At 43.3% G+C, this 23,103-nt stretch overlaps 2 protein-coding genes across 2 annotated transcripts; both read left to right on the top strand.

Moving 5' to 3' along the window:
• Positions 1-1,593: 1,593 nt before the first annotated feature.
• On the top strand, positions 1,594-8,905 carry pwwp2a (PWWP domain containing 2A). The gene is made up of 2 exons (XM_070983043.1): positions 1,594-2,564; positions 5,434-8,905. Exons 1-2 carry the CDS (start codon positions 1,594-1,596, stop codon positions 7,328-7,330), a joined length of 2,868 nt encoding a protein of 955 aa, XP_070839144.1. The 3' UTR covers positions 7,331-8,905.
• Positions 8,906-15,794: 6,889 nt separating this feature from the next.
• slc23a1 (solute carrier family 23 member 1) lies at positions 15,795-22,213 on the top strand. Its single transcript, XM_070983001.1, has 13 exons — positions 15,795-15,918; positions 17,477-17,634; positions 18,183-18,271; positions 18,382-18,449; positions 18,834-19,015; positions 19,222-19,342; positions 19,522-19,678; positions 20,097-20,244; positions 20,314-20,419; positions 20,942-21,071; positions 21,155-21,298; positions 21,379-21,474; positions 21,741-22,213. Exons 1-13 carry the CDS (start codon positions 15,796-15,798, stop codon positions 21,971-21,973), a joined length of 1,755 nt encoding a protein of 584 aa, XP_070839102.1. The 5' UTR covers position 15,795; the 3' UTR covers positions 21,974-22,213.
• Positions 22,214-23,103: the final 890 nt, after the last annotated feature.

Genomic DNA, 23,103 nt, shown 5'->3' with positions numbered 1-23,103 from the left:
GTATAGTACTGTAATGTACAGTACTGAATAAAAACAGTGAAAATGAAAGACTGCAGTGTTTTATTTAACGTACACTCGTGTGTTGCTGCTAATCTGAAAGTGTATTCGTGTGATGAAAGTGTGGATCATTTTGTCATCAGTGACATTTTGACAAAGGATTGTTGGTTTTGATAGCACAGTTTCAGTTTGACAGAGATGTCAGTGCTTTATTTCCCAGTGTTTTGACACACTGAGCCAAGTTTTGCAAAAAGTGTTAAAGCAACGAGCAAAAACTGTAAGTGAAATACTATCTGAGCTGAGCATGATGACGTCTGAGGAAACGCTGCCCTCTGCTGGTCCACAGGTTGTGGATCCATCCTCCAGGATCCAACATGTTGTCAAAGAGGAAGTCTTTGTCCTCCAGGCGGACCGACCTGAGCCAGTCCCTGACCAAGAAACATTGAAAAAACATTTCACAGCTAGACTTTTGAATGTGTTTGCAACATTTCATCACTCGTTACAAAGTGTTTACAGCTGAGAACACCCTGATGGGGGAGATAAGATTATTACAACAATTATTATATTATATATTACATTATATTATATTGTATTATTAGAAGAATTATATAATATAATATAATATAATATAATATAATATAATATAATATAATATAATATAATATAATATAATATAAGAATTAATAAATAAACTAATCATCAGATTAGCTGATTCTAAAATCATTATTGTTACACAGGTGAAATCTACCTGAAACAGAGCAGTTCTTCTACATGGAGAGTTGATCTACTTTCACATCTATTTCTCTCTCTCTCTCTCTCTCTCTCTCTCTCTGTGTGTGTGTGTGTGTGTGTGTGTACACATACATATACATACATATTTGTACACACACACACACACACACACACACACACACACACACACACACACACACAAATTATTTGAGAATCTTAAACTTTTTCACTTCAATGTTAATAATCAATTAGCATCTGTCTTTCCAATGGTCACTCTTATGATTATTGATAGGTATATTTATTCAGTGGTTATGAATAACTCATGAAATTAACATCTAACCTCTCATTGCTCTTATTCTGAAGGTCAAATTTTAACCTCAATGATCCACAAACACAAGCTCATAGTTTATTGATCTGTTGTGACCTGACTGGTTTAATAATTTGTGCCATTTCAGGTAGATCAAATACATTGATTGTTGTAAATCAGCTTTTTGATTCACAGTATTTAAAATAAAATAGAATAAATAAATACATGAATAAAATAAAATAAATTAATTTAGATCCATCTGCTTGAAATTAAGCTGCGATGAACTCAGATCAGAAATTGTTTTGTTGATCAGCTGTTGATTGATCACATACTGCTAGATGATTTGCTCGTTGTCTTTTTGTATCTTGGAAAGATAAACACCCCCTGGCGGCAGCCTCACGCCAGACAGACTCCAACAGAACCATCCAATCAGAGACAACGATCTTCCTTGTTTAATTTGAGTGACAGGAAGTAAAGCCAATGGCAGTGCGCCTGCGCAGCTGGCAGGCTTGTAGGAGGGCGGGGCGAGGTGGCGCTCGGCAGCATAGCGGAAGAAAATGGCGGCCGTGGCTGCAGAGCCAGGAGCTGCGGCTGTTCCGACAACAACAATAACCACGGCCACGGACGACGAGGGCCCACGAAAACCGGGCCCTGCCGGTTCGGGACTGCCAGGAGCCCTGGTGGACACAGACGAGCCGCAGGAGTACGGCCCGGCCGCACAGTCGGTCGTACCCCGGGTGGAGGATGGTGGGGACGGGGAGGAGCGCGGCCATGTCAGGCCGGAGCTGGAGCCAGCGGCGGGAAAAGCGCTCTCTGATAACGCCGTTAATGATGACCTGCTCAGTAACTTTCCGGTGGATCGGATCAGCGTGGACCGGTTCTCTCCAGGTGTGCTGGGGGATCCAGAGGGCGGTGGGAATGTATCGGTGCAGGCAGTGTACCGCAGCATCCTGGTGGACCCGCAGCCCTCCGCCGTCTTCCTGCACTCCTTCCCGGCTCCCCCGCCCGTTACCGAGGCCGGACTTTCCCTGGCGGAACCGGCAGAACCGACGACCAATGTGACGACGGATCGGGCTGAGACGGCGGAACGCGACAGAGGCTACACGGCTCTGGTTCAGTCGGAGCTGAAGCCGGGCCCCGCGGAGGGCGCCATGTTGGACGGCACCGCGGAGCGGTTGTCGGTCCCGGACAGCGTGGATCCGGACACGGGCTACAGTAAAAACCCAGCAGGGAACGAGGAGCTGTCAGGTCGTGGCCTGCGGGACTCCTCCCCGCCCTGCCGGTCTCCGAAGAGGCGGCTGATGACGGACACCCTGAAGCAGGAAAAAGCCGCAGGAGAAGACTCTTCCCGGCCAGAGCCCGGACCTGAGCCCGGTCTCGGCGCTCCGCCTCTCGCCGCTGTGCAGGATCTAAGTCCCGGGTCCGAGGTCCGGGTGTCCCTGGATCATGTCATCGATGATGCGCTGGTGGTGTCCTTCCGGCTTGGGGAGAAGGTGTTCTCCGGGGTGCTGATGGATGTTTCCAAAAGGTAAAAGTTTATTCAAATAATAACTGATACAACATTTTTCAAACAGAAACATGATCACTAACACCTGACCAACAGGTAAAAGAATCAAATTTTATGGAAGATTCATCAATTCATTGCTGACTATTTTGATAGGCAATCAATTATCTGAATTTAAATTTGAGCATTGGTTGTTGAGCCTCTTCAGTCTCTTCAGTGCTTCAAACTCCTTTAAACTCTGAGCGATGCTTCACTTTGGACTCTGGCTCTTTGTGACCACATCAGAATTTTTACAAAGCAAACAATCAGTGACTGGAGAAAAATAATTTCATTAAATCAATTCATAATGAATAACTATTATTTGCTGTCCTACACGCAATACTTGTAACTGTTGGTTTCTCTGTAGATAAAGAGTTTGGTCTGTAGCAGCTCTATGTGGAAAGTGTCCTGAGACAACTTCTGTTGTGATTTGGCGCGATACAAATAAAACTGAATTGAATTGAATTGAATTGAATTGAATTGAATTGAATTGAATTGAATACTTCATAATGAGTAAATTATCACACGGTCAGCTACTTCAGTAGTAGAATTCTCAGAAGTGCTAACTTGGCACCTGTTTGTGAAATCTTTTGTTTTTAACCTCGTAATAAGTGATCCACATTTTCTGTCACGCCATGAACATTTTTCCCCAGAATGAGGCCAGAGACTTAAATATGTCAGATACAGACAATAACAGATTTTCTGGGTAAAAAAATAACCAAATTGGACTCAGTTACTGGACAACAGAAACTCTGGCTTTGTGACTGGTCTTCAGTGCGTCTGCTGCGGTGCTTTCTCAATCAAATGTATGGATTTTTTTGACATGACATTAATTGTCAGGTGTCAGTTGAGCGGATTGAAATTAAAAACAGACTGTTTTTGCCAGAAAAAACAACGTATTTACCTTTTCAGGCTTGAGCAGGACGGGTAGTGGACTTCCAGCTCTGCCGGCGGTGTTGAACGGCCCCTCTAATGGCGAGCTGATGGCGCTTGTACTTCAGGGTCACCTCGACATCGGTGGCTGGCGTTTGAGCCTGAACATCGATCATGTTTTTGTCAAAGCAAGGCCTTACGGGTCCTGACAGGCTTGGGTCGGGTATTGACCCTCGACCCGCATTCTTCGCAGCACAATTGTGTGAAATCAGTCACTCCGACCAGAAAACTGTAGCGACAGAAAGGGTCAAAGAACTTCGATGGACAGTCGCAATATTTTTTCCATCCGACTGAGTGAGTTTGGGTTTCTTGACCAGACCAGAGTTGGTGATTGTTGGAACAGTGAACAGACTAACTGACATGGAGTTGGTGAGTTTTATTCAGTTTCTGTCGAGTTTGTGATGAGGACGAAGCAGCTAAGCTGACCGTAGTTCAATGAAGGAGAGAAAGTGGAATTCAGGAGGTGTACAGGTGTATTTTCAGTTTGATAAGGAGAATTGGTGCAAGAATATTTCCTTTTTTGACATTTTGGTAGTTTATTTTGTTTTCTACATGAGTAAATAAAGATCGCTCAAACACATTTCACACTTGAAACTCTTCAGTTACCTGCAGATTATTTGTTCTGTAACATGTTTTTGTCCAAGCAACCCAAACTATTCTGTTTACAGTCACATAACTGGGCTTAAATGATTAACTGATTTTCAGAATTACTTATTATTTAACTGTGCGCTGATTAATTAGCAATTGGTAAATAATTTTTTTGTGCATTATTTTGTCTTTCTCATCCAACATTTGGATCCACTGTACTGGAGTGCGATGTTTCCTGGTTAGCTGTCAAACTGTGCCAGTATGTTCAGCTCAAGTTGGATTTGTGTGCGGAAAAGCTGCCATTGACTGTAAAGTCCTTCCAGTGCTTCCCACAGAATGAGATCGTTTGTGGCACATTTTCTTAAATCAGCTATGATATAGTGGCTTACTTAATGTAAGGTTTAAAGTTAAGGCTTTGTGTCAGACAAATCATTGTTTTTTTTGTAAATGACCAGTTACCTTTTCCCTGCTCCTTATGTGCTCGCTAAGAAGAGTTCATTTGACAGCAGTGTGTTAAGAACATAGACTTTTTTAGACACACTGAGTACAAGTAGCTGATAAATAGCCTGATCGGCCATCAATAAACGCACATTTTTAAACTGAAAACCACTAATCAAACAGATAACTGATGGCGTTCAATGATCGTCAGACAGCCTCTTCATAGTTCAGCAGTATTTCTGTGGTGGTGACAAAAGAAGTAAAATATTCAGATAATACTTGAATTAAACAGAAGGAAAATATTACACCAAATGTCTCTATTGGCTGCATTGTGTATAGTTTCTAATGAGGAAAACTGCATGTTTATTGGAAGAGGCTAATTCATGCCAAACTGAGCTGCTGCTCTGCGTGAACGAACCCAGTTGTTCGGTTAGACGATGGAGCAGAACTGACATTTCTGTCATTTATTTTTTCTTGACAATATTTCAGAATTTGGGTTCGTTAACTGTTACAGTAAGAATTATGAATGTACTGTTTGGCTGTTCATCATCCACTGCTGAGCTCGACCCTCATGGATGTTCACATTATTGAAAAAAAAGTTATTTTCTACATTTTTTTCTTCCAGACTGCTGCAATAACATATCGCTGTGTTGTTCCTAAAAATTAAGAACTAGTTTATGATTTTATTTATCTGCACACATTTTACCGTATACTTCAATTAACTGTGTTTTTATGTCAATGAATGTGAAGACTTTTACTTTAATTCGTAGGATTGTGTTTGTGGTTGTCGTTGTGAATCAGCCCATCTCACCCTCTTTTTTGTATGTGTGTGTGTGTGTGTGTGTGTGTGTGTGTGTGTGTGTGTGTGTGTGTGTGTGTGTGTGTGTGTTTCTAGGTTCGGACCGTACGGGATTCCCATCACGGTGTTTCCCAGACGGGACGACCCGAGTCGACCTCAGATGTCTGTGCAGTCGCAGCCGGTTACCAGCGAAGACCCGTCCACTAAACAGGAGGAGGTCACCGTCAGCCCGACCCCTCCCCATCCTCACCCCTGGACCTCGAAACCGCCACCGCTGTTCCAGGAGGGTGCGCCATACCCCCCTCCTCTGTTCATCAGGGACACCTACAACCAGGCCTTACCTCAGCCGCTGCCACGAAAAATCAAACGGCCAAAGCGGCGCTACCGCTGCGAGGAGCCAACCTCCATCATGAATGCCATCAAGCTCCGCCCCCGCCAGGTGCTTTGCGACAAGTGCAAAGGTGTGGTGGTGTCAGGTGGGCACAGGGAGACCCGACGGGGTCCAGTGGATCTGAGGGGTGAGGAAGCATCCCGGCGGCGGCGACCAGCTGACGGACCACTCTCCGCAGAGGTCAAACGGCTGAGGAGCGACGACAAAGCAGGACGTACCGTGGCAGACAGGCGCTCATCATCTGGGATACGTGTGTCATCTTCATCATCATCTTCCTCTCGTCGTGTCCTGAGGGGTGTGGCTTCATCTTCATCCTCGTCACCATCCTCATCCAGCCGTATGTGTCTGAAGTTGAACTCCAAGAAGGTCTTGGCCAAAGGTTCTGCCGTCGATCGCTCCAAAGCGCGGCAGGTTCTCAAGAAGCTGGCAAGGAGTTCTCAGCCGTCGCCACCACCGCCACCACACCGCCGGCCTAGAGACCAGAACCAGAATCAAAACCAGAGTCAAACCCACAACCAGGACCGTACCAAGGCTGTGACCCGAGCAGCAGCACTGCAGAACCACAACCAGAAGGTCCACTACACCCGCCGCCAGCACCTCAGTGGCACCACTGTCAGCTCGAGCTCTCACACGCCTCTTCCACCCAGAATGCGCCTCAAACCCCAAAGGTATCGTACTGACGATGGCCAGGTGCCCTGCTCCTCTTCCTCCTCCTCCTCCTCCTCCTCCCCGACAAAACAGAGCACTTGCTCATCGCCTCCCAAACCTTCTTTTAGCCCCGTCCTCATACCTACATCTAACACAGCCCCGCCCCCTCCTTCAACCACAGCTCCTCCTCCAACGCCCCATTCCTGTGCAGCCAGTGTTACTGGGGAGGTTCAGGAGGTCAGCACGCCTGAGGAGGAGGGGACGGAGCAGGGAAAGGGAGGAGATGATGGCCAGGTAGTGGACCCTCCTCCCTGCTCCTCATCCCTTGACTCCTCTCACTCAGAGTGCAGCTCCACAGAGACCTTTGACCTCCACCCTCATGGAGACCCGCCCTCCTCATCCCCTTCCACTCCCCCGTCCTCCTCCTCCTTAGGGCCTCGGTGTCCCTCCTCTTCCTCCCCCTCCACCCCTCCTCTCAGAGTGGATGGCGAGGAGTTGCAGGCTGGTGGCGAAGAGGAGGAGGGAGGTGAACTGAAGAGACGTCGTAAGTCTTCCACCTCTTCCTCCTCCTCCTCATCGTCATCCTCCTCTGTCTTCTCCAAGTTGGTGTCCAAGTGTTTGCTCCCTGACGGTCGCACAGTGTGTGTCGGTGACATCGTCTGGGCGAAGATCTATGGCTTCCCCTGGTGGCCAGCTCGCGTGCTTGGCATCACAGTGTCGCGGCGCGGCGACACGGGGCTGGCGGTGCGGCAGGAGGCACGCGTCTCTTGGTTTGGCTCCCCCACCACCTCCTTCCTGCCGCTCACCCAGCTGTCGCCCTTCCTGGAAAGCTTCCAGTCCCGGTTTGACAGGAAGAGGAAGGGGCCGTACCGCCGCGCCATTGCCGAGGCTGCCAGCGCCGCCAAACAGCTGACGCCTGAAGTCCGTGCGCTGCTCACACAGTTTGAAACGTAGCTACGGCTACTGCTGCCAAGAACTCCCCGCCCCCTCCACACATAACACGCCCCCTCCTCTGCCCACTACCGGAGGGAGGAGGAGCTTGTCCCTTCCCCTCCTCAGACTGATACCTGTCTGTCTGTCAGAGACTGATGCAGACAGATGGACAATGTTTCTCTTCCTCTTCCTGAATGGAGTCGGGGTCTGAGTTACCTGTCAGTGTTGAGGGGGGCTCTGGGCGGGCCTTATTTCTGGGATTACCTTCCGCTGTCTTTACAGATGTCCTCAGTTTCAGGAAAGCGTCACTCAGCGGCAGCGTTTCCACTCGCCTCACTGTCACAGTGTTGTCTTTTGTTTCGGTCCGTGAAAGGGTCATTTACTGTTCACTGTCCAGATGCATTGTGGGAAAGGTAGGAGTCCACCCTGAGAAACAGTAATGTAAACGTGAACACTAAGATCCAGATGGTAGAGCTAAGGTAACGGTTGCTAAGCTAATCTCAGCTGAACTGAACACACAGTTGATTCATTTATGTTCGATTGATTAGGATGTTTGTGATCTCTTCCCACTGCTGTAGCTCAGATATTAATCGCTGTGATTTGATGCTGTCGAGCGAGTCGGCCCGCGTTGTTTTCCCTCATCGCTCTGGCAGGTGTGGCGGTGAAACGCTGTTATGCGCCGACGTGTCACTTCCTGTTGCGTGGATTCTCCTGGTTCCTCCAGGTTCTGTGGAGGAACACCTTCAGACTGAAAATGTTTATTTTCTATTATCTTTCTAAGATAAAAAGATTAAAACTGTGAAACACAAAGTTGTCCAAACTGAGGCCAGGGGGGCCCAAACAGGGTCCGGATCTGAGTCAGAGCGGTCCAGACCGTCTGAGGTTTTTAGTTTAGTCATGTGATCATGTCTGTTGTGCTCGATACAAACATGACGATGTCCTCCAATTGGTTCATTGTCAGCTGGGTCAGTTGCTGAACTCCCTCTGCCTGCGGTGCAGTTGCCATAGCAACACTGTTTCCACTCAAATAAATTCCAGGACCGCTTCAGATCTTTGTAGTCCAGGATCAGGTCTCTGATGATAAAACCAGATTGTTTGAAGGTTCAGTTTGTTTCCTTTCACCACGATGCTGCAACATTTCTGGGTTCATTGCCTTCAGTCTGTTACAGAGCTGTTCATGTTTGATCAATCAGACTCTGTAAGTACTTATCAAACTTACTGATCGTCACATTGATCAGCGTGTCATTGTTTAGACAAAATTCTGCTGCTGTTTGTTTGAAAAGCCGTTTAGTCTGAAGCGCTGAGATGTTTTATGCAGACGATGTGGCTGAGCCTCAGTTTATCGACAGACAGACAGGTAGGACAGGTAGGACAGGTAGGACACACTGACTGTTAGACAGGACAGCTGCTTTGCTCTCATGATGACAGTGATGATGATGAAGGTGGATTTTCCCTCTCTGCTGTTTGTACTTTCAGCTGTCAGACTCTTTTTACCGTCTGTTTGCAGATCAGAGATCCTGAACTAAAAACTGTTGGGACAAAATAACGGAAACACACGGACGAAAATAAAAAAAATAAAAGAGAATCCGTCTGAGAGTCGATCTGTGTACTTGTTTTTTTTCTGATGTTTTAAATCTATTAAAAAACTGTCAAACTTCTCTTTGAATCGTCGTCGTTGTCATTTAAAGCTTCATTCTTCTTTTGTGGTGATTTCACTGTAGGAGTCACAGCCGTGCCTTGCTCAATGGCACGCTGGCTGCATACATCAGTCAGATTTTCTCACCTGCAAACAGATGTTTGGTAAACGGGTCTCCAGAGCTGTTCTCACCAAAAGTATCAGCAACTGCACTGAGATCTTTGATGATTTTAGATCAGCGAAACCGACAGATGCTTAAAAATAAACCAGATCTGAAGAAATGATCTGAACATTTGCACAACGTGCTGCTGATTTTAGGTAAGAACATCTCTGATAGCCAGAGTGGGAAAATGCCAGGAGCTACCGACTAAATCCTGGAATAATCATCAGGTACGGGGTAAACACTGATCTGTGGTCGCACGGAAAATAAATAACTGCTGGATGTGTAAACAAGCACCTGTTTGCTAACAAGTTCAGCTGACCAGTTTAAAGGTGCTTCCAGTGGCGTTTATTTATGATCAGATATTATTGATACGTAACATATACATCAGTAATCTGAAGTGGCAGAATATCACAGCTTTATAGTTTCTGTTGAGCTTGGATGTTTCAGCAGCTGCAGCTTCAAAGCCTTAAACCGGCGTGAATCAGGTAACATCAGTTTTAGTCTCGTTTCAGGAAGATTAATGACCTCAAATTTAATCCGACACATAAAATCTGACATCATCAGGACGCCTCTCTGAGATGACATCATTAGTGGCAATTGCTATTTGATGACATCGTCAATAACACCTCTCTCTCTGTCTTTGCAGCACGACTCTGAAGAGCTGCTGACCTTGAGAATCCTGCGCTGCGATTGGCTAAGAGGCTGTGGCCAGAGTCAGAGCAACTGACAAATAATCACATGGACATAAATGATAATTATTTAAGTGAAGAGTTTATATTTATAAAGAGAAGGACGCTTATTCATCAGTTTATCTGATCACTGAGTGTTTCTGTGGATACTAGATTCAGACCAATGACATCACATTTTATTTTGCGTCCTCCAATCAGCAATCAGATCATTAATCAACAGATTAATGTTAACCGACACCAGAGACAGATCAGGATATGTTAGCCTAGCTCAGCACAAAGGGGGTAACAGTGTAGTTACAGTCAGTGTGATTGGCAGGTGCTTCATTGATTATTGATCAGGTGTGGAAATGGAAATGTTGATACTTCACAGGTATGTTCTGACCGCAGTCTCTGCTGTGGGTTGCTACAAAGATGATAGAAAGTTACTGTAAAGTTAGAAAACCTTAATATAAAGTTTAATAACTATAAGGTTTACTTGAACCCTGTTTTTCATTTTTCACACTGAATCGTTTGTTTTTCGGCCGCTGATGATTTTCAGAAGAATTTCAACATTGAAACAACTTGAGTCAGATAGTTCAGCAGACTTCATTTGAACAAACTGCTGAAAATGTCAAACTCACTTTCTAACTGTGACTCAGGATCAGCCAATCAGAAAACAGCAGCTCCATCGAAGTGATGGTGAGGTGAAATGATGAATATATGAAACTGATGGTTAATAAAACACGGGAACCAGCTTCCGCATAGTCCAGGTCCCGCAGTTGTTCAGAGGTCTGATATTTCTCTCTCTGCACTGGGAACCAGCAGACCTGCAGGTTGCAGCAGCTGTTCTTCAGTTCAAACTTAGCCTCGCTCTAACATCGGCGTTTACTATCATCACCGCATTAAAACAGGCTACAGTACACAGACTAGTTGTTGCTTAGTTAAGTTAGAGATCAGCCAAGAATGTCTCCACCCCCAAACCACAGGTGTGACTCTTCTGCAGCTAACTGCTAAAGCTAACACTAGCGTGTTAATATGACCCATTCAGAGTTAAAGAGGTAACATGACGTACAGTCGACACACCTGACCCGAAACTTGATATTTGCTGTTTAATATTGATTAAGTCTTCAAGATTGAAGTCATGTGTCACTAAAATAACACAGCATAGCTCGAATTATGAAATGTTATACTGTTAACATTTAATGAGTAATGCTTAGCATACCCAGATATTTATTTGTCATTATGAACTTTACAAATCCTGCTCATGCTGAAACACACTGGTTTCTCCACATGTGCAGACAGAAATAAAGCAAATACATTTAGAAAGTCCATCTTTTGAGCTTCTAAAAGTGTTATTTTTGGAAGTTGTGCTGACTTGTTCTGCTACTTTGACTTCCTGTTTATGTGTTAGCAGAGACAGCTTGTAATGGTCCAACCTGCTTTAATAATCTCACATCTTAGGAAGCACTGAAGGATTCATGAAGAGCTGCTGCAACAGAATCCTGATCTGCAGTCGGAACTGGTTTAAACTGGTCTGAACTGGTTATCTGGAGATTATTTTACCATTTGGATCGTCCGTCCGTTCTCACAGACAAAATAATGCAAATATGTGATGACAGAGAAAGAATATTATTGTAACATTGTGTATAAGATGATAAATGCAATAAAAAGGCTGCATGTGTGACACCAGCTTGGTTGTTTTGTTGGATTGTTGACATGGACGCAAAAACTTCGCCATCATGGAGCTCAACGTTGTCCCTATTGCAACACGACTTGCGATTGGTCACTTTTAGTGGACTGTGAGGGCTTTTCATTTTGTATTCAGTTAAACAGCAAAAGAAAGCGATGCTCGTTGTGCACGTGAACACTGAGATGGACTCAGTGGTCTCGGCAGCCTGGCAGTCAGTAATCTGAGGCGTGCTGGATGAGCAGGACACACTTTCACTTCCTCTATTGAAATATGATGTTTTCACATCACAGATGACATTAAGGGCATTAAAACATGAGTCATACAGGTAAAACGTGGCACTCTAATATAGGAGTTTGGTGTGTTTCACAGCAGTGATGGTGTTAATTTTGAAATTTTTATCTGTTTATTCATTTACTTTCTTAAAATTTTAAAATATATAAAAGACTATATGAGCTTGCTTGACACAGAAACGTGTGCTGCCTGTCTCATACTCATATTGAGGTCATTATATGTCAGCAATTCAGATTGGACCCAGTTCAAAACTTCAATTATAAGCCGCTAATTGAAGTTTAGGGTGTTTTCCCATAAATGAACCAACCTCAATCCTCTTAAAGTGGACAAAATTGTGGACAAGCAGACAAGAAAGAGAGTTCAGTTCTTTTTCTGGTCCACATAAGCTCCTAAGGCCCTGAGTTCAGTTCACAGTGTCATTCCACAAGAGCTCAGACATGAACTGTTTTGGATTATGAATCACTTTCTCTTGGAACAAGATGCCTGCTGATATACTTGTTTTATGCACATTCCCATTTGGTTAAATCAGGCCACAGAGATTATATATATAAAAGGTGGGTCACCTTTACTCAGAAAAGATCAGAACAAGATCACTTGATTTGCTAAAAAGACTGGGGTGCTTTTATTGACAAAAACAGCGAGGAAGCAAAAACAGGAGGACCAATACATATGCACATATATACCCAAGATTTGTTTAACAAATATAACTTGGTATAGGAATCATCTGGTTAAATATCTCAAATAAACCCCCAAACTTTGACACACATTTCTCAGTAAGGCAACATAACCTATGATCCAACTGAACATGGTATGTTCCGCCATCAGCACACCTGTGTGTAACAGCTGTAGCCTCTATAAAAGACACCTTTATGCATTGGCTCTGTTTCAGACCCTGGGACTGCAGAGACCATCAGATAATGTCGGCAAAAGCTGTTTTAATCTTCTTTCAAGATGAATATAACTAAAATGATCTGAGTTAATTACACAGGGACGTGTCTTTTCCCCTCTATCAGACTTTATGAAGAGGGTGTCCTCAAACAAGCTGACTATCTTGTTGAGCAGTTAATTTTAGGCAACACTGAATTTTGGAGATATCTTAAGTTGAGACATCTTTTTGTCATTACTTCTAGCTTTACACATGCTCCTCCCAGGGCTCGGACCTCATGAAGGAGATTGTGTGTATTACAGAGACAGGACACAGGGCTTCCCTCGACTGGGGCAAGTTGAGCCCTTTTTCACAGATTACTATTTAGAATTTTAATTGATGGCAGACCTAAAATATGGGTAAATGGTCCCGTTGTATCTCTGTCTCACTTTTTCATTGCAGCACAAGTAAAATTGACTTACTTTACCCAAATCTCACCATCATCAATAATAAGTGATCATAAACTGTTATCTCAGTGACACACTTGAACAGGTGAGTAAATTTCTGTCACATGATGTGAGTGTGAGTGTGTGCATGTGTGTGAGAGATAATTAACAATCTGTTGTTAATCTCTGTGGACTTTCACCTGAAACACACAGTCTCTCTCTCTCTCTCTCTCTCTCTCTCTCTCTCTCTCTGTCTTCACTATTTGTTGCTCTATTGTCCAGAAGGTCAGACAAGTGAAATGGAAGACAACTGTACGGTAAAGTGATTGATTGATTTTTAAATCTCAAACTGATGATGAGAATGAGTGGCAGATCATCAGATCTGCCAATCTGCTAATGAACTAGGACAGGTGGATTGTTGAACTTTGGGCAAATAGACTGTTGGACTGTGGGACAGGTGAAGTAAACGACAGGTTATAAACAGGTGAGCAACCTCTCTGGTTCTCTCTGTTCATGTTTCGGTGAATTAACATTTTCAATTCAATTCAATTCAATTGTTAAAAAACATGATTTTTTAAATTGAATTCTGGCATCCACTAGAAGAAACTTTGTCCAAACTCTCAGGACTTTAAAGATTTAAAAGTCTCCAAACATATAGAATGTGTCAGACTAAATTTAAAATGTTTTGATGAAGCAAAATAATGTTTCTATGATGAAACATTAAAAACATCAGAGATAACAGAAGACTAATGTATGAACTTCAGGAAGATCCTGTTATAGAGAAATAACATGAACCTCAAAGATGGCCTAAACAGGTTAAATACAGATCATTACAGAGCTAAATTTAAATCAGTGAAATCTGAACAATCTGATCTCTGTGTTGCCGTGGAGATTTATTTTGATAAATCTGACTTCCACAAGAAAGAAAATCACAGATCATTGACCCAGAACTGCATCACTGGATAAAAGGAGCAGTTGTAGGATTTTGTGGGATCTATTAGTGAGTTAGCAGCTAAAAACCAACTGAATAACCGCTGCCTCACCCTCCCCACCCAAGCCTGTAGGAGAACCAATGGTGGCCGCAACACATGATAGTCCCCCCAGACTCCAGTTTCAGAGTCTACGACAAGTCATAGTACTGGTGGTAGGCACAGTTTTACTGCAGTCTGAGATGCTTTTATTTTGAAGTTGCAGGTAAATAACCCACATATTGTATTAGTGATGAATAAATCAGAATCAGAATTGCTTTATTTATCCCCGAGGGAAAATTGTTTTTGTTGCAGGTGCTCCTTACAAGAATAAAATTAAAAGAGAAAAAGAAGAAATATATATATATAAAACACAAAATATATAAAACAAAATATATATACTGAGAAACTATAAGTATACACATAGACAAAGCAAAAAATAGATAATAAAGAGAGCATTTACATTAGGAAAAAGTAAATACAGAAGAATGTGCTTTGTATACTGAATTAGGTCAACAGTGAACTGCAGTATAAATATGTGTGTTCTAACAGGAGTGAAAGTCCAAGGGCCATTCAGAGGGAGGAGTTGTACAGTTTGATGGTCACAGGCAGGAATGATTTCCTGTGGCGTTCAGTCTTGCATTTTGGTGGGATGTGTCTCTCACTGAACGTCCTCCTGTGTCTGACCAGCACAGCATGAAGTGGGTGTGAGACATTGTCCATTATAGTCCTTAGCTTATTCAGCGTCCTCCTCTGACACCACCGTCAGAGTCACACTCCATCCCCACAACGTCACTGGTCTTGATCAGTTTGTCGAGTCTGTTGCATCTGCCGTCCTCAGCCTGCTGTCCCAGCATGCAACAGCATAGAGAATAGCACTACCAACCACAGACTCATAGAAGATCCTGAGGAGAGTCCAGCAGATGTTGAAGGACCTCAGTCGACTCTGGCCCTTCCTGTAGAGAGCATCAGTGTTCTTTGCCCAGTCCAGTTTATTGTCCATGTGTACCCCCAGGTACTTATAATCCTCCACAATGTCCACATCGACCCCCTGGATGGAAACAGGGGTCACTGGTGCTTTGGTTCTCCTCAGGTCCACTACCAGTTCCTTAGTCTTTGAAGTGTGTTAATTTACATTCTTGTGTGTAAAACTGCTGCCTGTTCATACCAAGTATTCAGTTTGAACCTGTGTTGGTTGCTTGACACCTCTCATCTGTCAGGTGAGTTCACGTGTTTTACACCTCATGTTGGAACTGGAACTCAGTTATATAGAAAGTGAGTTCTTTTTGTTCAAACATGGATTATACATGACAGTTGGAGGAAAAATACTTTAATCAGAATAAAAAATTCTCTCCTGCTGCTGTTTGATGCACATTTGACAAAAAAAATCTCTAAATGCATATTTCATGTGTTTGTTCTGTGGTTGTTCTTGTGTTCTGGTGTTTTATGATGTGATCATGTTGTAAATAACATGCATCTCTTTTTTTATTTAAATCTATATGAAACATATGAATTAATATTTTCACTCCCTTAAACTGTTTTATGGTTTTTATTTTTAAAATTCTGTTTTAACCTCACTTGACTCCATATTATTTTTAATCTTGTTTCAGTATTTATTTCACTTTTATGTGGTACGTCTTGGTTTAATGTCCTTGTAACTTGTTCTTGAACAGTGCTAAGGTTACCTGTAGTAACAGATGTGTCTGTCTGTCATGATTACATGGAACAGGGGCGGGGAAACCAGGTTGACAAGGCCAATATGCCAATGGGGGAGGATGAAGAGAATGAACAACCAGTAGAAGCGCAGAGGGCAGGGTCGGACATGATTTACACCATCGAAGATGTCCCACCCTGGTACCTATGTATTCTACTGGGACTACAGGTAAAAGTGCGATCACACTGGGATTCCTGGGTTTAGACTTGCATTATACTAAGTTTGTACTCCTTCTGATCCAGTTTAGACTGATAGCAGACTGGTTTCAGACAGGAATTAGTGGATTTATACTGGGATTATGATACCATATGATTTACAACCCTGATTCCAAAAAAGGTTAGGACTCTGTGTAAAACAAAAAAATTAAAACGAGAATCAGTCATAAACAATCAAACTGTTTCCTGAGATCAAAGTGCTTCCAAAGGCAACTTGAACTTAATTTCTAACTGACCGGAAGGAAGTCCCAGGCATTTGCCCTCTTGCAGGATCATAGCTCTGCTCAGCATCATACGAGTCGTTGGAGTCACATGAGTCCTGGTGTGAATGGCTATTAAGATGTCTGGGGAGAGATCACAGGACTGCATTGTAAGAGGCTGATAAGTGGTGTCTTAGCCCACCTCCTCTGTTCAATGATGGTCTTTCCTGAATGACATGGATGGCTTCTCTCGCTGCTCTTTCAAACCATCAGTCTTCCCTGGCCAAAATATGTACATTATTGTCCTCAAATGAATGTCCCTTGTCCTTGGGGTGTAGGTGGACTGTTGAGTCTTGACCTGAGGTGTTGGCTCTCCTGTGTTGTGCCATGTGCTTGTGAAGCGGTTGCTTTGTTTCCCCAATGTACAAATCTGTGCATTCCTCACTGCATTGCACTGCATACGCTACACTGCTCTGCCTGGACATTTTATCCTTGGGATGGACAAGCTTCTGCCTCAGGATGTTACTGGGCTTGAAGTGAACAGGGATGTGGTGTTTGTTGAAAATCCTTCAACAAACATAGTTTTTCAGATACTTCTGCAATGTAAGGGATGACTATGTTGTTCTGATTGTGGCCCTTTTCTTCTCTTTCTGTTCTGTGTCTTTTTGTGGTTTTGATGAATGCCCAGTTTGGGTATACACATGTTCTGAGTGTTTCCCTGATGTGTTTCTGCTCCTCATCCTGGTCCTGAGCCCAATGTTGTAGGGTTCTGATAACTGATATCCCTAACTTCAATATTGAGGCTTCTGTCATCTTCAGTTTGCACTGTGCAATTTAAAAAAGGCAGACTGTCTCCTTTGACATCCTCTCAAGTGAACTTGATGTTGGTGTCTACTGCATCTGGAGCATAAGCTGGGGGTTATCACTATGATCCTGCAGGACGATAAATGCCTGGGACTTCCCGCCACGCAGTTAGAAGTAAAGAAGCCTTTCGGATGAGAGGCGAAATGTCTTCTAGAACCACAAGCAAGTCTATTTGCCTTTGGAAGCACTTCAAAGTACCATGACCTGATGAATGTGAATTGAATATATTGACTTTGTGCTGTTTTCAGGTGAATTTATGCCAGAAAGAATTAGCAAGTTATCAAATTCTGTTTTATTCATGTTTTATACTGCGTCCGATCTATTTTGGATTCAGCTTCAGTTTTGGTAAATAGTTAAGGAGACACCATGTGTTTTCTAGTTTGACCATCAGAAGTGAGGAAGGATTGATGTTTATGTTACCTGTCACCTGTTCTAATATGTCCTCAGCATTACCTGACATGTTTCAGCGGAACTGTAGCAGTACCATTTCTTCTGGCTGAGGCCATGTGTGTTGGTCGAGACCAGAACACCATCAGTCTGCTGATTGGAACCATTTTCACCACTGTTGGACTCACAACTCTGATCCAGACGACTGTGGGAATAAGGTAAGGGTAAGACTCAGGGAATAAGGGGAGACTGTGGATTCCAGGTGAGACTGTGGGAGTTAGGTTAGACTGGAGGACTGAGCTGCAACTGTGGGTGTCATGTGAGTCTGTTAGTCATGTCAGACTAAGAAAGTCAGGTGAGAGTGCAGGAGACAAGTGAAACGAAATGAGTCAGATGGGACTGCGAGACTCAGGTGACACTGGGATTTAGGTGAATCTGTGTGAGACAGATGAGACTGAGGGAGTCAGGTGATGTGGATGGTGTGTGTGTGTGTGTGTGTGTGTGTGTGTGTGTGTGTGTGTGTGTGTGTGTGTGTGTGTGTGTGTGTGTGTGTGTGTGTGTGCCCATGTATTATTTGTGTTGTTGGGACATGGATCTGTTTACACAGTCACATTTTGGGGAAGAGGGTAAGAGGAAAGGAATGTAAATCTATATAATGTTCCCAAAAATGATGAAAAAAATAACGTGTGTGTGTGTGTGTGTGTGTGTGTGTGTGTGTGTGTGCGTGTGTGTGTGTGTGTGCGCGCGTGCATGCACACACACATAGACTTCCTCTGTTTCAGGCCAGTGCATTTGCTTTCCTCATTCCTGCACAGGCCATCCTCAGCTTGGACCGCTGGAAGTGTCCCAGTGAGGGTAAGACTGTCTATTTGTCTCTTGGTCTATCAGATGATTTTGATTGTTTAATTAAACCACAACATCATGATGATAATAATACAGTGATTTGTGATTGTGTTCCACTGCAGATGAGATTTATGGGAACTGGAGTCTTCCATATGACACTTCACACATCTGGCAGCCACGCATCAGAGAGGTAAGTGATTATCATTTGCACAGTGGGTTTCATTTGTCCAGATGACACTGCAAGCAGCAGACAGTTATCGGGAACCAGAAAGACTACAATGTCTGTGGTTGAGGCAACAAAAACTTGGAATTCATAAACAAACTTTGTTCATGGAAGTCATGGAGATGGATTTTCAGTCAGTCTCAAACAGGTTCTGACTAACCCCTGCTCAGGAAGGGGTGACAAGGCTTATTCCTAACTGGAGAACAAAACCTGGATGGTGGAAGAAAAACTGACCAACTGACTCATCCTCGATAGGGGAGGTGTAGCTCAAAGATTCTGGAAAGTCTTTTCCTTCTTTCTTGCAGTGATAACTGAGGTAACTAAAATATGAACAAATAATTTGTGTTCCAGATCCAGGGGGCCATCATCATTTCCAGTGTTGTGGAGCTTGTGATTGGTCTGTGTGGGTTGCCAGGTTTGCTGTTGGAGTACATCGGCCCACTTACTGTCACTCCAACTGTCTCACTGATCGGCCTATCTGTGTTCACTACAGCTGGAGACAGAGCTGGGTCCCACTGGGGCCTGTCAGCACTGTGAGACACCTGTCTGTTCACCTGTCTCCCCACCTGTGTCCCTCTGTCTACCTGTAGATCTTTTTACCTGTCTCCTCTCTGCTCTTATAAAATGAAAATACATGACTTACAACATTTTGGAGTGTAGGATAAAGAGACAGCTGTCTCTCTCTCTCTCTCTCTCTCTCTCTCTCTCTCTCTCTCTCTCTCTCCCTCCATCTCTGCAGGTGTATTTTGCTCATCGTGCTTTTTGCACAGTACCTTAGAACGACATCACTTCCTGTTCCTGTCTACAGTAGGAAGAAAGGACTGACCTCCACCAGAGTCCAGATCTTCAAAATGTTTCCTGTAAAACAAAACAAACAAAATGCACAAACACAAATACACAAACAATAACCAAACACCAACTCCAAGGTGATGTATCAGGTGATGATGTCAAGTGATATCAATCATCTCCCTTAATCATCTGACTCTTAATAATCTTTAATTCAATGAACTTTTACACAAAAGTTTCTGCCATCTCTCAGATCATCCTCGCCATCTTGTTGGTTTGGCTTGTCTGCTACATTCTCACTTTGACCAATCTGTTGCCGAGTGACCCTGATCTCTACGGACACAAGGCCCGGACCGATGCCCGTGGTGACATCATGGCTTCATCACCCTGGTTCAGAGTGCCCTACCCCTGTAAGACACCTGAAATCCACCAATCACAGGCTTCGCATCAGTCTCTAAAATTAAAAAACAATCATGGTGTATTCACAGTTAGTCTGAACAACTGTTTAAAAATAGATTGCATGCTCTTCAGTTGATATCAACTGTTTCCAACCATCAGACATTTTTCTGAAAGGTCCCTTTTCACTGGCAGCAATCGAGGGTCAGTTTAATCCGTTTGCTTTGTCAGACAGGCGTCCCACATTTTAGAACCTTTTGGCATCAGCTGCCTGAATTTGTTTGAACTGTTAAAGAACTTCCTTGAAACTTGCACATAGGAACATGAAGATCTTGAACTTGGACAAAAACCATCAAGCAGTAAGTGCAGATGGATCAGCCGGAGTGTTTTTCTTTAATAAAACTGATTTCTTGCTCCCTCTGTCTCTGATAGGCCAGTGGGGGTTGCCAGTGGTAACGGTTGCCGGGGTGATGGGAATGCTGAGTGCCACCATGGCAGGCATCGTAGAGTCGATTGGTGATTACTATGCTTGCGCTCGTCTGTCTGGAGCTACACCCCCTCCAGTCCATGCCATCAACAGGTGAGGCAGGAGGCAGTCTTCTTGACAGAATTCACCCACACAGGTGTTTGATGTTTTCCTTTGTTTCAGGGGAATCTTCACTGAGGGTGTCTGCTGCATCATTGCTGGCCTTTTAGGGACAGGAAATGGCTCCACCTCCTCCAGTCCAAATATTGGCGTTTTAGGCATCACCAAGGTAACTGAGGCCATGCCCATCTGCAACAACTTTGTGTGTTTGGTAGAAACCTACTGGTTCTGGACAAGAGGCCATTGATTATAGGTTGGCTGATGTTCCTGATCACGAAGTATCTGGATCCTCAGATCTCTGCAACTCATTCCCAACTCTCTACAACTCTGTTGGTACTAGTCTACAGGGCAGTGAAGGGATCTGCTCTTTCTTGCCTCCAAATTTAACCCAACTCACCTCTAAAAATTGGGACAGTCATCACTTCAGTTTACCACAGCATGAAATCCATCTTTTCTGGAAGCCTTTTCTGCTGCACGTCAACACCCAACACTAGAACTTCCATTACAATTCTTTTTTAAAAAGCAATAGCACCCTTCTCTATCACATTTTAGCTTTTTATTTGGGAGTCTGCAAATGAATCTAATGTTACTTCAATATGCAGTCATGAGTCATGTGACCTAGAACTGGACATAAACCTGCATTCCCGACATCTGCAGTCATGGCTGTTGAAATTGTTGACCCTGTGTGCAGGTGGGCAGCAGGCGAGTGGTGCAGTATGGGGCAGGAATCATGTTCCTGTTGGGATCAGTCGGGAAGTTCACGGCTCTGTTTGCCTCACTGCCAGATCCGATCCTTGGGGGAATGTTCTGCACATTGTTTGGTGAGTCACAGTCAGAGGTAGTTTGTGATAATACAAGTATGCTAGTGATGTAATAATAATCCAGGTGTGTTGGTATTTTTCAGGTATGATCACAGCTGTCGGCCTGTCTAACCTGCAACTGGTGGACTTGAACTCCTCCAGAAATCTTTTTGTTCTTGGGTTTTCAATGTTCTTTGGTCTGACTCTGCCGACGTACCTGGACACACACCCCAACTCCATCAACACAGGTAAATGAGTGTGTGCGTGTGTGTGTCAATATAGATCAGATGTTAAATGTGTATCCTACATATCACTTGTGTGTGTTCAGGTCTTGCAGAGCTGGACCAGATTCTGACTGTTCTTCTGTCCACTGAGATGTTTGTTGGAGGTTTTCTGGCTTTTTGTCTTGACAATACAATACCAGGTAACACACACATACAGCCATGTTTCCACTATTTCTCAGGATATTACATAGACTTACATTCATTTCCAGTCTTCACCCTAAAATTTAATGAGTTACATTTTGAGGACTTGCATTGTGTCCCCATAAAGAAGGCAAGTCCCCACAATATGACTGTGTAAATAGATGTATGTGCCCACAACATGACTAATACGTATCTATACACACACAATCTATATAATGTGTGTGTGTGTGTGTGTGTGTGTGTGTGTGTGTGTGTGTGTTTTCAGGCTCCAGACAGGAGCGAGGTATAGTTGAATGGAGGTCCTCTTCCTCCTCTTCCTCTTATGATCTTCCTCTGGGGATGGGTGTGATCAGACGGACTCATTGGCTCAGATGGTTTCCCATCAGCCCCTCCTTCACAGGTTTCTGGGCATCTGATGATCCGCTGCCACCTGAGGAGGAAAAGGAAGAGGAGGAGGAGGAAGCTGTTGACATCAGCCTGCCCAGTACCAAGGTCTGACTGAGCCAGAATCAATCCTGTGACATGACTGAAGTTTTTTTTTTTTTTTTTTTTTTAATTAATCTGTAATCGTATCAGAGACTTCACAATGTTTTACAGGTTTATTGATCAGCTGATGCTGATGCATTCACTTTCAATCATATGAGTCAGGGAAACTTTTCATGTGTCTGATTTTAGTTCAGGGGGTGGCTGTGAAATGTGGGAGGGGAGGGGAGATATTACATTCTGGCTGAGTTAAAGTCTCATTCAGGTTTCTCATAAACAATGCTAGTTTGGACCTTCAAGAAGCTCTCCTGTTGAATCATCAGAACAAAACACGAATTGGTGTTAGTAAAATGTCTTCTTTGATAAAAAGTTAAAGTCATAAAAAGACTTCAACTGCAACTCCCAACATAACTAGAAAACCGAACAAATACATAAACAAAGTTGCACATAAACCTGTGTGATGTTTTCATCATCAAGAGAGTTTCAGAAATATTGAAGAGACCTATTAGAGATATGTGAAACATACAATGAGGAAAAACGTGAGGAACCAGCAGCTCTTCACACTCACAAACATTGCAGTGACCAAACTGCTCAGGCTGAACAAGCCAATCAGAAGTATCCCTCGGTGTGATGTCACAGCTTGATGATACTGTTCTAATCTGTGTACTGCACTACTGTTTTATTGTAATGTTTTTATTTGTACTTTCACAACATCATTCCTTTTTTCAGTTTTTATGACACCAAGAAACTAAGAAACAAATTTATACTTTTCATTTTTATTTATAACATCAAAACATTTTTTTGTATTACAAGTTTAAGAGGAAGCACTGTAAAAATGATCAACACCTTCATGTAAAACTGTGCAAAAAGTGACAACACAAAGTCTAGATTGAAAAACCACTTCTAATGACATATTTGTAAGTTGTGTAGGTGAAATCGGGGTGTTTTACATTAAAATAGATGTTACAAGTTATTTCAACAAATCTTAAAACATGAAATCCAACATCTTTGAGATCCATAATTTGTGTCAGTAAATATTAAAAACACTAAAGTTTAGTAGAGTCATCAGTTTTTCTACTATGTGTAACAGAGAATCATATGAATTGTGTAAAATAAATAAATAAATCAATCAATCAATCAATAAA

Source organism: Chaetodon trifascialis, chromosome 16 (assembly GCF_039877785.1).
Source record: "Chaetodon trifascialis isolate fChaTrf1 chromosome 16, fChaTrf1.hap1, whole genome shotgun sequence".
Classification (NCBI taxonomy): Eukaryota; Metazoa; Chordata; class Actinopteri; order Chaetodontiformes; family Chaetodontidae; genus Chaetodon; species Chaetodon trifascialis.
Note: the sequence above shows the minus strand (reverse complement) of the source record. Positions and strands in the feature narration are given on the sequence as shown.